We start from the raw sequence: 17,460 nt of genomic DNA, 5'->3' as shown, positions 1-17,460 counted from the left end.
ACTAACAAAACAAAAAGTCCGAATCCCGAGTATCCCTGAAACTCAAAAACGGAGCCTGATGACGGATAAAAACAGAGCTAATGTTTTGCAGAACACCCGCGTGGCGTGTTTGATGGCTGACGGCCGTTATCAGTGCAAAAAAAGTTTTGAAAGAAAGAAAAGCCCATCATAAAATAAAACAGTGATTACACAAAGATATTAATTAGGATACAGAATAACACAACTGTGACACTGTGCTGGACAATCGTGATGACGATTAATGGTGAGTCTAGTGATCCAGAAAAATTGCATTAGGGCTGGGGCAATTAACCGAAAATATGTCAAAGCTCATGTAGGTTCATCTAATGATCGAGAAGCAGTTTTTTTTTTATTATAACGTTTTAAAACCCGAAGAAATTCTAATAGATTTTTTCCAATAGACTAAATCAATTAAGTCTGTACAAAATGTATGATAGGCCTACAGGGCTAAATGTTTAATCAATGGTGGCGTACAACCAAGTTCAGAGAGCTCTGCAAGTTTGATCTGCTATTTTCCACTATTTTATTTTTTTGTATAAATCGTTCATTAATCGTAAGTTAAGTTTCAAATAATCGTTTGAAAAATTAATAATCGCCCCGGCCCTACATTGTTGTGCAGATGAGGATGGCTTATTTGATTTCAGGACAGTGGTTTGTGTGAGTGACCCACAGTTCGTAATGCAGGTGTTTAAAACAGTGGTTCTCAAAGTGGGATCCGGAGTGGGGGTCCCTTGAGGTTGTTCCAGGGGGTCCCCCCAGCTAAATGACGGAGTCTGTAACTCTGAGAGTGTACAAAATGATGTGTACACTCTCAAGAGATATGAGGGTCCCATCATGGCCTATAATCCATAATAAACCAACACTAGGCTCCCCAGGGATAGTCTGATGGCCGATATGTTCCTCTCGAGGGAGCAGAGAGGATGAAATCTGCCCTCAAGCTCCAACACCCGTCCAAGTCGTTCCAGTTTGCCTCCAAGTTAAGCCTGGCTCAGAAAAGCAGCGAGTTAGTGGGGGGGTGGGTGGAGGTGGTGGACGGCCGGCGTACGCTATGATACAGAGATGTCACATTAACATTAGTCACCCACCGAACGTTGAAATGCGATGGGCTCTAGCCATATTGGAAATAAATTGGGCCTCTTTCTTACATCCTTCATAGGTGTTACCAATGATCCTAATTAAGGCTCCGTTCCATTTAGTGTAGCACAGTGGTTCTCAAACATTTTGATTTCAAGGACCCCCATAAGTTCAGAGTTACACACCCGTAAGGGGCCATTTGGAACCCCCTCAAGGAACCATGAGGGTCCCTGGTCCACACTTTGAGACCCACTGGTGTAGCAGGGTGTTTCCAGTGAGCCAACACGCACAATATCAGCACCCTGACTCTGTTTGACCAGAATGGAACAGAGCCTTCATTAGTTATCATTGGCAACACCTGTGAAGGAAGTAAGGAAGAGGCCCAATTCCTTTTCAATATGGCTGCTGTGCATAGAGCCTATTGCGACTTAAGGACTTGAGGACCGACAGAACTGCGAGGGGACAGTGTTGGACGTGGTGGGTGGTGGTGTTGAACGTGGTGGTGGGTGGTGTTGAACGTGGTGGTGGAAGGTGTTTGGGGGGAGATGATGATGGGGGGGGGGGGGGGGTCTCGGTGGCACAGTGGCTCAGAAGGCAGTGGTGACGGCGTTCCCTCGCCGCGTGCCCAGGCGGATCATTTCGCCCGGCACCGTGTCCAGCTGTTCGTACGCCAAGCGGCCCTCCTCACCTGCCACGGGGAAGGAAAGATAAGTGTTAATTTTGATTAACACTTATCTACCCATAGTCCACACCAATGCAACTTACAACCAGTTCCAAGAAATTGCAGCGGTCTGGACTGACCAGTTGCAGAAGGGTGCCATTTGGGGATAATGGTTGCAAGTAGTTGCAGTCCCAGTGTATTTACATTACATCGATATGTATTGTTCATTAAGCCATTAAAGGTTCTATGACATTCATTTTAACTTTTTTTATTTTTTATGTTTTTTTGGGGGTTTTATGACCTCAATTACACCCCAAAAATCTGAACTTTGAACATTCAGTGGATTTTCTGTGGTCTGGGGTTTTCTGAATAATCAGGCTGAAAAGTAATCTGAGCTTGGCCCTTCGACAGTGAGGTCACAGTCGATTAATCCCGCCCACTCTCCTCCTCGGCCCTCCCCTCCACTATCCTTTCCTTTGGGGGGGGCGGAGCAGAGGCGATGATTGACAGGCAAAATCCCTCACCAGCGACACCCGCAGGCAAAGATTTCTTTTTTCATTGCAGTTGAAAAGGCTTTAGAAATGTGAGAGAAAAACACCTGCCATGGATCAATGGAGTGGATTGTTTTGTTAAAACTTTTTATACACGTTTGAAGGACCATGACAAAGACTTTTAATGTGTGGTAAAACTGAACGTCATGAAACCTTTAAGACCGGGAAAGCATCTGTGTTATTTTAAGATTTCATTGGCTGGCACAAAAGGGGCGCGGCCTTACCGAAAGTGAGCAGGGTCTCAAAGGCGACGTGTCGCAGCTCCTCGTCGGCCGAGTCACACAGCGCTATGACCGCCTTGATGCTCTCCACCGCCTGCACACAATTTCATTTCGTAAATGAACACCCTACTTGATCACACTACAGCGTCACGCGAAAGCATCGAGAGGAGCAGATCTGCAAGCTCGACACATTTTGAGCTTGTTTGAGATCTGCTACTTTTGCTATTCTAAATGAACAGCATTGGACGTACAGTATGAGGTTTCCAGAGATTATATACTTCATTGCACAGCGGTGTCATGCATAGAAGTTTTATATTGTAATTGTATTGTAATCAAAAATATAATTGTAATTATATTGTGATTATGCTGAAAGCTGAATAAACAAACAGTGAAAATAGAAGATGCTGTCGCGATGCCTTGTGAGCTTGCAGATCTGCTACTTTCACAAGTTTTGAAAAAAAAAGAAATGTTTGTGACATTTTGTGAAGCTCTTCGCCTATAATGACATGCCCAAAATAGAGATTGATTATTAATCTCAATATCGATATTTTTAAAAACATGCTAGTGTAGAGCCCTGAGGGGCTCCGCTCATTGCTCAACAACGCATTGGGGTTTGACTGACCTGGAGACAGCTCAGGGCAGAGCAGGCAGCCCTCTGGCTCTGAACTCCTGCCTCAGACAGTGCCTGGGTGTAGTGGTCTATCGCCTGTGGACACGACACAACACACACACACACACACACACACACACACACACACACACACACACACACACACACACACACACACACACACACACACACACACACACACACACACACACACACACACACACACACACACACACACACACACACACACACACACACACACACACACACACACACACACACACACACACACTGTTAACTCCTGATTGGATAAAATTGGTATCCTGACCTGAAAAATGCACTTTCTGTTTACTTAACCCATTAACCTGCAACTGTCATTTTTAGATTTGAGCTAAAAAGCATTATTTTACACTTTGGGCTATTCAAAAATAGCAGATATACAAGCTCATAGCGCGGCACCGAGTGCCGCGCTACGAGCTTGTAGATCTGCTATTTTTGAAAATTTGTGAAAATGTGTGCAAATCTTTGAATATATACATTTTTAAAGCGAACATTTTTAACTCAAATCTTTGCTTCTGGGGGGTCCCTGGAAAAAAAATTTTTTGATGGGGGTCCGTGGCTAAATTCATATCATTTTGGGGGTCCTTGACATGAAAAAGATTGAGCACCACTGACATAGAAACATACGTTTTTCAGAAAACTGTTGAGATTTAGGAGACATGTAGAATCGGCTTCAGGTCTCAATGGGTTAAGAGCCGGAGAGACATGGATACACACGTGACACACAGAGATAACAGCAGTGACACTGACCGTGCTCCTGAAGTGTGCGTGCGACGCTGCTGACGAGAGGTAGTCGGCGGCAGCTTTGTTGACCTGGGGGTCCTCGTGAGTGAGCAGGGACGCCAGGGCCCTCAGCGTGGCCCCCCGGGGCCACAGCGACGACGCACGCACCTCGGCCAGCTCCGCCAGGCACCGGCTGCAGTCCCCGCTGCTCAGGGCCTCGGCGAACACGCCTGGGGACGGGTTTAACTCAATGTTAATTATACCATTAATGTTGTGTATGAAATGCCATGTATTTGTCGGGTGGGAAATGTTCTGTATTTGTACTGTATCGTCTGTATTTGTGTAGGGGGAAAAAAGGCATATGTACTGAATATGTTTTGTGCCCCATCTATGCTGAATAAAAAAATTAAAAAATGTAAACCCACATGACAGAGGGACAGGTGTTAAACCAGTGTTTCCCAAACAGTGGGCCAGGGACCTAATTTTTGTGTCGCAGGGACCTAATTTTCGCACGACCCATTTTTATGGGTCGTGAGAAAATATACCTTTGTTTTTTGTTTCCTACATTTTGTTTTTAATCATTATTTCAAAACATTTTAAAAAAAAATCCCCAAAGATTTTAAATATATATTTATTTTTTCAAAAAAATACATAAATAAAAAAATATATAAAAAATTCCATTCTTTTGAGAAAGTTATCAAAACAAGTAGTCAAATAGTGGATAGGCTATATTTTCACTAGTTTGGGACTATTTTCACTATAGTTTGGGTCCTGGGTACACATAAAACTTCTCTCTTGGTTTGCCATCCAAAATGTTTGGGAAGCACAGTGTTAAACAACCTTTGAGCACCCTCTGCTGGACAAATTTGTGTACAGCGAGACATGCATACATAACACACAGACAAACTTTACAATACAGGTGCAACAGTTAACTGAACTAATAGATTTACTCAGTTATTTAACAATAATAATAATCGATAATAATAATAATTTGAATAAAACATTTCAATGTAGATGTAGATCTACAATAAAATACATACATTAGTATAAAATGATAAAATGCATTTCTTTATTTATTGAAGTTATTTGTCATATCTGCCCTGTACAATTTTAGTTTACAAAGCCTAAAAGTAAAACTAATTAAAATTGTATTATGTTCCGATGTTCAATACCAAAAACACGCTTAATTGCAATGATTTGTACGACTATTCATTGTCAACTGAAGTTTGATCACCACCTCCTCAGGAGACCACAAGGGGAGGTAAATGTAATTTCACATCTCCTTTGTACAGTACATATCATTGCTGTCGGGCAGAAATCTCTTATCTCCATATTCTAACTTTTTGTGTTTTTTCGTAAATTAATGCCCTACTTGATCATACTGTACTACAGTGTCACACAAAAGCATCAAAAGTAATTAGTAATAGTTTTGAATATATGAGGTTTCCACCCGACACAGACGATATAGTGTTTGTATTTGTTGATGACATGTATTATTGTGTTAATTCTTTATGTGTTTAGCCTTTAAGGGATAGTTCACCCCCAAAAAGACTTTTTTCCCATCGAATAGTCACCCCATGGAGGATTGAATTCATGGATATTTTTTCGTTTTTGTCGCATTCCTAAGACAATAATTTGATGACCGCCAGCGGTTCTGGTAGGAGACAATTATTGGCTTAGGAATGCGACAAAAACAAAAGAAAATCCATGAATTCAAGTCATGGGGTGACTAATATTTTTTTGGTGGGGTGAACTATCCCTTTAATGTCTAAAGTGCCTCGTGCTGTTGACATTTCAGACTTAATAAAGTATTGAACCAATCAAATCGTCCTCACCCTCTCTGGCCAGATGCTGCAGATGTGTCTCCATGTGGTGGACGTCGTGCCGCTGGACGTAGCCGTGGAACTGAAAGACGGTCAGGAGGACGTCCTGGTGGGACGGCGAGGACGAGGCGGTGGCACAGGCAGGGGGTCCTCCCGTCCACGGCAGGTCACCTCTGTCCACCATCTCCCCAACCACGGCACCTATGACTGGAGGACAGAGGGGACGTTATGACATCTAATTATTATGACGTCCATTTAAGTCCTATTTTAGTCATCTGAAATGTTTTAGTTTTAGTCTAGTTTTAGATGACTAAATAACATAAGATTGTAGTCAACTAAATCTACAGCTGTTTTAGTCGACTAAAATGTATTTTGGTGGGCCGTGATGGCATCGTAACGCCTGATTTATACTTCTGTTTTCGGAGTGCGACACCTGCGAACTTGCCTCAGTTCTACTGGATCTCTTTTTTTAGTCTAGTTTTTATTTGTTGACGAAATTAGCAATATATTTAGTCATAGTTTTAGTCATCGTCATAGCTTAGTTTGTATTTCGTTTTTGTCAATGAAAAACGGTAGTCGACGAACAGTTTTAGTCGACAAAATTAAGACTGGCTGCAAGCAGCCATACCATGGATCTACAATGCTACAAGCATCATTTACGGGGGCCAAGAAATGGCCATTTTCTGAACAGGCATGCCCCCCAACAATGCTGCACACAGCGATACCGGGAGTCAACAAAACGACCCGTTCCCAAACGGCAATGCTCTAGTTATTCTCATTTCATTGCATTAGTTATTCGAAACATTCGCCTTCTGGCCATTTTCTTTCCCATTGGTGGGATTTTTAATCATGTACAGCACAGCATAATACAGTATAAATGTGACTACCGTGAAGACTAGTATGAATAGTGTATAAGTTGCTTAGAATTTTCTGGGTGAAAAAATTAAGAAAAGGGAAAAGAGACATAAAATGGATTATGTGAAATCCGTCCTGGTGCCAACCTCTGTGTGTGTGTGTGTGTGTGTGTGTGTGTGTGTGTGTGTGTGTGTGTGTGTGTGTGTGTGTGTGTGTGTGTGTGTGTGTGTGTGTGTGTGTGTGCATGCGTGTGTGCGTGCACGTGCTGGTGGTACCTGTGTGTGCAGTGAGTTGTGTGTGTGTGTGCAGTGTGTGTGTGTGTTGGTGGTACCTGCGTGTGCAGCGTGTGCGTAGCGTTGGACCATGTGTGTGAGCAGTGTGTCCAGCGTGGTGTGGAACACTCCCCCGGCTCCACTGCACTCTGACCACAACGCCATCAGCCCCGGCCGCTCCGCTAGCCTGGGCAGCACTGAAACACACAAGGGAAATTGGAAGTGACGACGCAAATAAGTGAACAGACACGATTGGAATTGGATCACTATCAAATTGAAGTTGATACATTGATACTCTCTCCTGATTGGATGAAATAGGCCAACCCACCTGAAAATGTACTTTCTCTTTATGAAGGAGAGACTACTGAACAAACACTATACAGTACCAATGATTACTATTGACATATGGAGGTTAAGTAGCCTCCATGAGGCCCATACGGCAGGAGCCCATCTCCTGTTTCTATAGTGTGAGCCTGCTTGACGTACAAGTACACCCTCTGGACATGACACGGCCGGGGGATTGAACCCCAACCTCCCAATCTCAGGGCGGACAAAAAATAGCAGAACTACAAGCTCATGGCGCGGCACTCGGTGCCGCGCCATGAGCTTGTAGATCTGCTATTTTTGAATAGCCAAAGTATAAAATAATAGTTATTTTCTTTTTTTAAAGATTTTTTTGGGGGCTTTTTATACCTTTATTTAGAGAGGGACAGGGAAAGTAGGCTGACAGGAAATAGGGATAGAGATGGGGGGTGACATGCAGCAAAGGTCGTCGGGAACGGGAGTCGAACCCGCGACACGCTGTCAGGCTGGCATTGCAGCCTAGGGTGCCTGGACCGTCACGCTACGGCCCAGGCCTAAAATAATGGTTATAGCTAAAATCTAAAAATGACACAGATGCGTTCCCGGATTGAATGGGTCAAGACGTTTAATTTATAACCAGGGGTCATAATGAACGCGGTACCGACCGTCCCCGGCGGTCATGCTGGCTCCCAGTCTGTCCGGGCTGATCTCTCCCAGGTCCTCTAACAGCTGGGTCTGTTCCGACAGCTTCTGCAACACCCCACGCCTCTGCACCCCGCTCACCCCGCTGCTCAGCAGCTGTGAACAAACGCACACAAACAACACACAGGTTACATTTACTGTATACTGTAGTAAAAATCACACCCCGTGTGAAGGAAGCGGTGCCTTTGCGGCGGGGCTTAACTCATTTCAGTTCGTCCCTATTGGTGGTCTGAGTCCACTTACCAAATTTGTACTTGGTGGCATGCTGCAAACTGGAATGATGGCTGTTTAAAGGCCAGCCAATGGGCAGACAGAGGGGGCGGGGCTTAAGTAATTACAGTTCGTCCCTATTGGTGGTTTTAGTCCATGTACAAAATTTGTACTCCGTAGCATGCTGCGAACTTGAGTTATGGCTGTTTAAAGGCCAGCCAATGGGAAGACAGAGGGGGCGGGGCTTGAGCAATTGATGCTGGTCCCGTATTGGTGGTCTAAGTCCACATACCAAATTTGGACTTGGTGGCATGCTGCAAACTGGAGTTATAGCTGTTTAAAATCCCATGCTCATCCCGTGCTCATACGGGCGGACGTCCCTGGGGGTCCCTGGACCCCTCTTTGATAACCGGTGGCACGTGTGGCCAATGAGAGGAGAGATGGTATAGGCAATCTCCAAGTCCGTGTGTGTGTGTGTGTGTGTGTGTGTGTGTGTGTGTGTGTGTTTGCGTGTGTTTGTATGTGTTGCTTCTTTGCCGTGCTCATCCCGGGCTCATACGGACACACAGACACACAGACGGACACACAGACACACAGACACACAGACACACAGACACACAGACACGGTGTCAAAGCCACGTATAGAGCGGTTGGCACCGCTAAAAATAATATATATATAATAATTAATATACTGAAAATGTGGTCCCATCTGAAAATATTTCGTGCCAGGGAACCCCATTCAAGATTAGTGTTGAATTGCTTCAAAACTATTAAAAAAGAAAATGTCAAGATCTTTTAAGAAAAAGCAGATCTACAAGCTAGTGTTGTGAAACATAGTAAGCTTGTAGATCGGCTATTCTCAGAACGCAGCTAAGTATAAATCACGCATTATGGCACCATCACGGCCTGCCAGAATACATTTTAGTCGACTAAATCAACTGCAGATTTAGTCGACTAAAATCTCATATTTAGTCAAGACTAAAACTAAAACATTTCAGATGACTGAAATATGACAAAAACTAAACAGAATTTAATTCAAAAAGACTATGACTAAAACTAAATCAAAAGTTGCTGTCAAAATGAACACTGAATGTCGTGTACCTGGACCAGGTGGTTGCAGTACTGCAGGTGGATGACGATAGCCACGTCCAGGTTCTCGTTGCCCGTGGTGAGGGGTAGGGGGCTTCCGGCCACGCTGTTGCCCACCCCCGTGTCCTCCGTCAAGGCTTCACTCAGGTGGCCCCTGGCCTCTGGATGCTGGCCCCTGGGAGTCAATACGAGACATACAACACAATCACCACTAGGGGTCACTTATATAACACAGGAATGCTACAAGAATGACCAGAGAACTAAAATTATTTATTGTGAGGCCAGACCGTCCATACCATGGTTAGATTCATCAGCAGTAGTCACATAATACCATATAATAAATACATTAAAAACATTATAGTGCTTTGTTCATATCAGTCAAAAGAGTGATTTAATTAACAAATAAAATACATCATATTATGATTTCTATCTCTGGGACCCCAATCCACACTGTAAAATCCCTTAACTCTGAGAGTTACAGACCGGGCAAAGGGTCCATTTGGTTCCTCCTAACTACCAATCAGTCCTTATCAATCGGACCCCACATTGAGAACCGGTGGTCTACAGCCACATTACAGGGTTAACAACATTACCACCAACACTCACCCGATGGCGTCTCCCTCCACGTCAAACAAGGGGGGCCTGTGTGCGGGGGTATGGGGTCCGGTGGCAGAGGTGGGGGCGGAGGCGGGGGTCCCGCCCCCCCCACCCACCACCACGGGGGGTGGGTCGTCCCCCGTGTCCTCGTCGTCGAAGTCGGACGTGTTGAGGAAGTCGAAGCTCTCCAGGGCGCTCTCCACCGTCAGGCTGAGGCTGGACGAGCGGCTGCGATGGCCCGGCAGACGACACTGATGGACCCACAGCGTTACAATTTAGGCATTTAGCAGATGCTCTTACAATAAGCAACGTACACACATACATCAAAAGCAGAGAGACAGTGTAGTGCCTCAGTAACCTAGGATCATAGGTAAACCAAGAACCTCGCATCAGTCAAGTCACGAGTCATTGGCGTTGAAGTTTAATCAAGTGAGCCTAAAGTCGTCAAATTTGTGACTCGAGTCTCAAGTCCTAGTCTCGAGTCCACTCCTCTGAAACACGCTGACGCCTGCATCCCCCTGTATTCCCGTGCCTGTATTATGAATTAAAATAGAGCCAGAAGAAGGACTTCGGAGAGCTGGCTATTCTTTTGTTTGATAAAAGCTAAAAGCAGCGCCTCACCTTGAGCAGGTCCTCCAAGCGCATGACCTCCTGCTCCAGGTCCTGTAGCTCGCGGCAGCGCTGCGTCAGAGCCTCCAGCCTCATGAGCAGACTCTGGATGGACTCCTCCAGACCGGCCTCCATCAGCACCCTGCTGCCGGCCTCACTCGGCCAGCCTGAGCACCCTGACGACACGCCTGTCACCGGCAACACAGTTTAGTTGGTGATTGTCATTCAAATAATTGGCAAATCATGATTCGATACTCTTTTTGACATTGAACATAGGAACATAAAGCAAAATTACAATTACGTTGGCCTTTAACTCATCCAGTGCCAGACTTACTTCTGTCTGTGTTTGCCCAGTGCCAGCGATTTTTATTTTTTTCTTAGATTTTCAAGTATGATCTATCCCCTGATGGTTGCAGGGTTAGGAGGGTTGCACTGTGTGGTTTCACAAATGTCAACGAGGTCATCGCGACCTTGTAGACATTAATTGTCTGCCTTTGAAAATAACATGTCTGGGCCAAAAATACATAGTATAACATTAATGTTATACTTTCAAAAAACTGTCCTAAAAAGCAGAAATATCTGATCTATATGTAGAACATTCTTCTAAATTTGCCATAAATGCCATAAAAAGAGAAACGGCAGGTTGATTAGTGGTTAAGAGAGCGTAGACAACAACGCGAAAATAATGATGGAAAATACGGCATTTCTGATCGTTTCATCCAGCCGTTTTCATACAGACGAATGGGAACAGTTCCAACAGTTATGCAACATATTATATTAGCTCAAAATAATCATGACAAGCCTTACCCGAAGAGGAGACGGCTGCGGTGCCCCCGGCGGCGGCGCCCTGCGCTGGCGTGTCGATCTCGGACGAGGTGAGCCTGCGTACCAGCTGCCTGGTGAGGCTGCCGGCCTCCTCCGTGTCCAGCTCCAACGGCTTCAGCTCCTCGTCTGCATTGTCCAGGGAACAGAGTATTGTTAACTAAAACTAACCCAAACTAACCACAAGTACTACTGACTAAATATTCTGGTTAGCTGAAATAAAAAAAAAGACAAAAATGAGGCTTTACAAATAAACGCTGACTAGCTGAAACTGTATTGTGTGATAAAACTAACTAAAATCATATCATGTCCTTGGTTTTAGTCTTTATCATTATAGCCAATATTTGTCTTAAAGAAATGGTGAACATAGGCGATCTACTCAGTGTGTTTCTGAGCTTTTTGACACATACCCCATATTTCAATATAGAAAAAATAACACTAAAACTAAACTAAAAAAATAAATAAAACTTAACCCGCTTTAAAAAAAAAAATCAAAACTAAACTGAAATGGAAAAACATTGAGTAAAAAAAATAAAAAATCGTGGAAAATGCAAAAAAAACAAACAATATTAATAACCTTGGTCCAGGAACACGTCCTCGGGCGCCACGGCCGAGAGGCGGCCCTCCGAGCACAGGGACGCCGCCCCCGAGCCCGAGCGCCGGCGCTGGGACTCCGTGCGCTCCCACTCCGAGTCCAGGTCGCCGGCGCCGTTGGCCTCGTCGCCGCTGGCCAGGCTGGCGGTGTTGGCGCGGCTCCCGCCGCTGCTCGACTCGCCGTCCTCCCCCTCCTCCCCCTCCTCCTCCTCGGCGTTCTCCTCCTCGGCGATGGAGTCCTCCCGCCTCTGGGTGGCGATGGCGTGAGGGGGCGTGGCGTGGTGGTGGGCCGGGGCCGCGGGTGGCGGAGGGTGGTGGTGTTCCGTCTCGGGCGGCGTGACGGTGATCTCCGGGTTGGACTGGGCCGTGGAGTGGGCGCTGGGGGCGGGGCTGGGGCTGGCCGACGTGGAGCCCGCCGACGTGTCGGAGAAGGTGAAGGACAGGCGCTTGCACTCGGCCATCCCCCCGCAGCAGCCGTTCTCGAAGATGTCGTCCGGCAGCGTGGACTGGAGACACAGAGACAAGAACTGTAAAAAAAGATACTAATAATAATACTAGCACTATCTGGGGGAAAACGTTTTATTCACACCAAACAATAATGGTTGTTTTTGATCGCCTCAATAGGCCCAAATCGATCACCTTGTAGATCATAATGTGGTCGCCCTCCGCCTGTTCTAACCTTTGACTAGGGTTGGGATCCAGAACCGGAGGAAAAGGAGGAACCAGATGATCCAACATCAAGGAACCGGAATCGGTTCCATCGTCACAATTGGAACCGTTTTCTATAACCGGTTTTATCACATTGTCAGAGCTGGCATGTGGACTTCACGTCTGCTATACAATTACAATACCGGTGGTTCTTAAAACGTTTTCATTTGAAGGACCCCCATAACTCTGAGAGTGTCAAAATGTACACTCTCAGAGTAACTCTCAGGGGTCCATTTGGAGCCCACTCAAGAAACCCAGAGTGTCCCTGTACCTCACTCTGAGAACCAGTGAGGTATACAGTATATTATAGGAATTGTTAAAGGGAACCGTTAAGGAATTGGATCGTTAAGAGGGAATCGTTAAGGAACCGGAATCGTCAAAATCCTAAAGGATCCCTCTGACTAAACGTGCTGTATCTCCGTTAATCTAGTCTTGCTAAAGCAGGAGCCAAACTCTGTCCAATCTGTGCACTCAGCAGAGAATCCATGTAGAAGACCAACTTCAACAGCAACCAGAAATGAAGATCAACACCATGCAAACACAAACAGCCCACATGCACCGACTGAAGCCGTCACGTCAACACAAAATGGCCACAAAGTCACACCGGGTGAAGGCGGGAGGGGGTGGTTAGGAGGGGGGTGGTGGTAGGTAGCAGGGGGGGGGGTCCACACTGCACTCACGTAGACCTCCAGGCTGGACTTGGGCCTCGGCCGGAGCGAGGCCAGGTCGCCGAACGAGCGACTGCGCCTCAGTTTCTCCAGCAAGGTGTCTCGGAGCGCATGCAGGAAGGACAGACGCTGGCGTTCCACGGGATGCGGCCGCCACTTCTTTACGCAAACGTGCAACAGGCAAATGGGTTTAGGGATGGATCGGGGGGTCGAGTAAGAGGTTGGGACATGGGGACATGGACAGGGACAGGAGAGGATATCGGGGGGAATGGGTGTTGTTAGTTGGGAGTTTAGATGAGTACAAACCACAGGCTCCGATGGTCAAAGTATTAGGGATGTACATAGACAACAAAGGGGTCAAATAAACCTATGAATAATGAGCAGTTTGCATCTCAAATCCATCAAATATCGACCTAAAAAGCCACTTGGCAGCCATATTAGTACACCCCCAAACACACTGACACTAGATAGATGCACAGCATACGGCTGAGACACCATATTTAAGAAAAGGATTTGAAAAAATATATATTATCCATATATATATGTCCCTGGCACAAACTTTTTTCTAACCCACAGCCTTATCAATATGGGGGTCCTTGACTGCTTTATAACCATCCAGATTAGCTAGCAAACAAAACCGCTGTTTCACAGATAACAGGGCTAGAGGGAATTTCATCTTCCCTAAACAACAAAATGTCTAATAATTCATTACTATATCAGCCAGGAAAACCAATATAGGGTTCACAAAATGATGAAATCCTTATTAATCCAGAGTTAATAAGGATACAGACAATCCGTTGCAGCGCGATGTGTTGTGGGATTGTAGAGTGGTTAATTTCAGTGTGCAACTAAGGCCATTATGTCCACAGGTATTTTTCTAAACGTAGCTTTTTATATGCGTTTGGGGGGTTCGTCTCAAAAGGCGTTTTTGTCTCCTGAAAACGAACAAATTTGAAAGCTCCGGCCACAGTGAAGATATTTTTAAACGCTGTATTTGCGTTGCCGTGTGGACGACATAAACGGAGGTTTTGCACATTGTACTGCGCAGTGGGAGTACAGTATATTATAGCCTACATCATTTTGTTTAATATTCCTCGCTATCATCACATGTTGACTCTGGTCTACACTTGCAATGGATGTTCACCCCAGACCCATAATATATGTATGTATATCTTTTTTTTAATGTAGGGAGAAAAAAAAGGGGGGCATGACTATTGTTCGAGACTCCCGACCCACTGTTTGGGAAACAGTGTGTTAGGTACTCTGTGTATGTGTGTGTGTGACTCACAAAGAAGGAGGTATCCTGGAAGGTAGGTGTCTCCGGTGTGCCCTGGCTGTAGATGGACACCCGTCTCTGCAGCGCCGTGGCCTTGCTCACATTACCGGAGGACAAGGTAAGGTCTTCTACGTCGAACGGGCTGGATGGAGAGAGACCCAACAGTGGACGGTGGATTGATCAGTAAACATAAAAAAAAACATTTGGGGGTATTTTTGTCACAGTTCATTTTGTCGACTAAAACTATGATGAAAAACGTTTGTCGACTGCCTTTTTTCCACTAACAAAAACTACATTAAAAACGTAAATTAAAAAGAAGCTTTGATGACAAAAACACAAATATATTGACAGTTTCATCAACAAATAAAAACTAAATGTTAGGGAGGGACTAGTGGAGAAGAGATCCAGTAGAACTAAGACAAATCATTTTATGCTTGGCTGAACGTGGGTGTCACCCAGATCGAAAATTGGCAATCTTAAATCTAGATCGGCTATTTTCGCCAGCTGATCCACCAATGACACCATCAAGGCCTGCGAAAATTATTTGTCGACTAAATCAAATGGAGATTAACTAAAATCTTAATAATAATATTAATACTATTTAGTCAACTAAAACTAGACTAAAACTAAAACATTTCAAATTACTAAAACTAAATGGAATTTTATTCAAAAGACTATGACTAAAACTAAATGAAAATTTGCTGTTAGTTTTAACACAACTGAAAATGCACAAACATGCAATGGCCATGTTACGCCAGCAGATGGCATGAGATACTGGACATTTTTATTGCTTACTACACTGACATAACAATGGCTGTTCTTTCCTCATATAATGTGAGTATGTCGAGTAGAGGTGCGTATTTTTAATCACTTTCAGCCTTGCACCCCTATTTTGGAAATGTCAGAATAAAAACAATACAAAATAGCAGATTGTTTGCTATTCGTCATATGACAAAGTATGTACGGAAAATATCACAATAAAATATCCAAACTTTGTCACATACAAGACTGTCTGATGATTTGGTGATGTACTTACAACCAGGTGACCTCCAGGTTGAGTTTGACCGTCCCCAGGTCGTTAACGTCCACAGCCACCACCTGGGGCATGGCCGTAAACAGCTCCTTGGTCTCACAGATCACACTGCCCACCAGCAGGTGAGTGGCCAGACCCTTCAGCTCTGTCACCTGACAGGCACACACACAGGTTTGTATTACTATACTTGTGAGGACATCAACATTTTATGAATGCCATTTTTTATATATTTCATTTTTAACCGTAAGCCTAAAGCCAAAAAAATAGCAAATCTACAAGCTAAGTATAAATCATGTTTTATTCTAATTCCAACCCCTAAAGCTAAACTTTAAATGTCTAATCCTAATCCCTGAATCTTATCCTAATTGTAAACCTCTAAAAATATTTGTTTAACCATAAAACAGCCATTTTTCTTGTGAAGATCAGGAAAATGGTCCTCACAACATCCGTTTCTCATATTCTACCATACTTGTGGGGACGTTTGGTCCTCACAAGTATAGTAATACACACACAAAGACACACACAGTCAGACAGAGGTATTAAAGTCACACTGTGTAACATTCATTTTGGTAGTCTTTTTGGTGACCCCTCTGTTGTTGCTCTGCAGTCATTACAGTGTTTGTTTATGGAACTGCGAATCCCGGAATTCAGTTTGAAACAAAATCACGGAAGTACCACTCCAAAAACGAATGCTGCAGGGTCCTAGCACCCAGTATATTTTGAAAAGCAGCAACAATGCTGTAAGAAATGGTATGCATTAACTTCAAAATACATAAATACATTGGCTGTACTTTTTTGATGATTGTGTCATTTTGGTGCGAGTGTCTGCCTCTGACAGTCACACCAAAAGGATTACAAATTGAAATTGTGTTTTTCTCAAAAAACTCATTTATATTGAAGTTATTGTGAAAAATATGCCAGTGAAAGATTATATACAAAATAACTTTTGTTTAATTGAAAAAGTTACACAGTATGGCTCTGATTTCTTTCTGGACATTTTTGAAAAGCATACCGATTCGATTTAGAAAAAAAGCCATTGGTTTCTATTCATTTCAATGAGAAAATCTTAAAACCAACAAAAAAAACTTCATGGTAAAAAGTTTGAAATATGAAAAGAAATTATAATTTGAACGTTCCTCCCTTCATAAACAAGCCAAATGTTTAGTCTTATGACGCACGTGCATGTGAAAACATTACTGTGCCAGCGCACCTTGACAGATATGAAAACATTATTGTGACAGATCACGTTGACAGAAATGAAAAACAATGATTGTGACAGGTCATCCGGAAAGATATGAAAACATAATCTATGAGTCACAACTTATGAGTCAGTGTTTCTCAAACTTTTTCATTTCAAGGACTCTGCTAATTTAACTGAGTCAGTGTACAAATGTGTCCAAATGGACATATGGGTCACTCCTCACAATAACCTGCACTATTGCAGGACAAAAAAACTTTATGCACAATAACCGTGTCCTTTCAGTATCCTGCCCTATGCTTAGGCAAAAACGTAAGCAACCATTATACAAACAGTATACCCCCTATACAATACACAAAAAAACAGTCTTAGTGGAATTATTAAGCAGCCTACTGACTAAATTTTACCAGGAGAATAAAGGATGCAGAGCCTGTTACAACATGCTTCCTATGGAATTAAAACATTATTCATATATCTGTCACACTCCAAATGTTGGGTCTTGTAATAAAGAAATGTGCATCTGCAGGTCTGCTTGAAGTGTTTTGCGATGATGCCATGCATTAAATGAGCTTTGACAAGCCTCATCACATTACACCGGAGCGCTGATTCCTCTATGTGAAACTCTACACTTGAAATGAGTGAGCCGACGGCTTCCATTAACCCCAGCGGCACCATGGGAAACCAGGAGGACAACGGGGGCAGAGAGGACGGATGAAAACACATTTAGAACAGGGGTAACCTTTTTAGTTCGAGACTTCATGAAGCTGGTCCATTGGATTACAG

General features: G+C 44.1%; 1 protein-coding gene across 2 annotated transcripts in view; it reads right to left on the bottom strand.

Moving 5' to 3' along the window:
• Window positions 1–378: 378 nt before the first annotated feature.
• ripor2 (RHO family interacting cell polarization regulator 2) overlaps window positions 379–17,460 on the bottom strand; it is a 118,636-nt gene continuing 101,554 nt past the window's right edge. For both annotated transcript variants that reach the window (XM_084081342.1, XM_084081343.1), the window contains exons 11-24: window positions 15,483–15,631; window positions 14,459–14,588; window positions 11,778–12,300; window positions 11,186–11,329; window positions 10,391–10,566; window positions 9,779–10,020; window positions 9,185–9,347; window positions 7,837–7,969; window positions 6,928–7,065; window positions 5,754–5,948; window positions 3,946–4,148; window positions 3,148–3,231; window positions 2,529–2,619; window positions 379–1,780 (exon numbers count right to left, since the gene is read on the bottom strand). In XM_084081342.1, coding sequence (XP_083937468.1) covers window positions 1,680–1,780; window positions 2,529–2,619; window positions 3,148–3,231; window positions 3,946–4,148; window positions 5,754–5,948; window positions 6,928–7,065; window positions 7,837–7,969; window positions 9,185–9,347; window positions 9,779–10,020; window positions 10,391–10,566; window positions 11,186–11,329; window positions 11,778–12,300; window positions 14,459–14,588; window positions 15,483–15,631 — 2,472 coding nt within the window. In that variant the 3' untranslated portion in view covers window positions 379–1,679. The remainder of the gene's footprint in view (window positions 1,781–2,528; window positions 2,620–3,147; window positions 3,232–3,945; window positions 4,149–5,753; window positions 5,949–6,927; window positions 7,066–7,836; window positions 7,970–9,184; window positions 9,348–9,778; window positions 10,021–10,390; window positions 10,567–11,185; window positions 11,330–11,777; window positions 12,301–14,458; window positions 14,589–15,482; window positions 15,632–17,460) is intronic.

Source organism: Gymnoscopelus microlampas, assembly GCF_963454915.1.
Source record: "Gymnoscopelus microlampas genome assembly, chromosome: 15".
NCBI classification, from domain to species: domain Eukaryota; kingdom Metazoa; phylum Chordata; class Actinopteri; order Myctophiformes; family Myctophidae; genus Gymnoscopelus; species Gymnoscopelus microlampas.
Note: the sequence above shows the minus strand (reverse complement) of the source record. Positions and strands in the feature narration are given on the sequence as shown.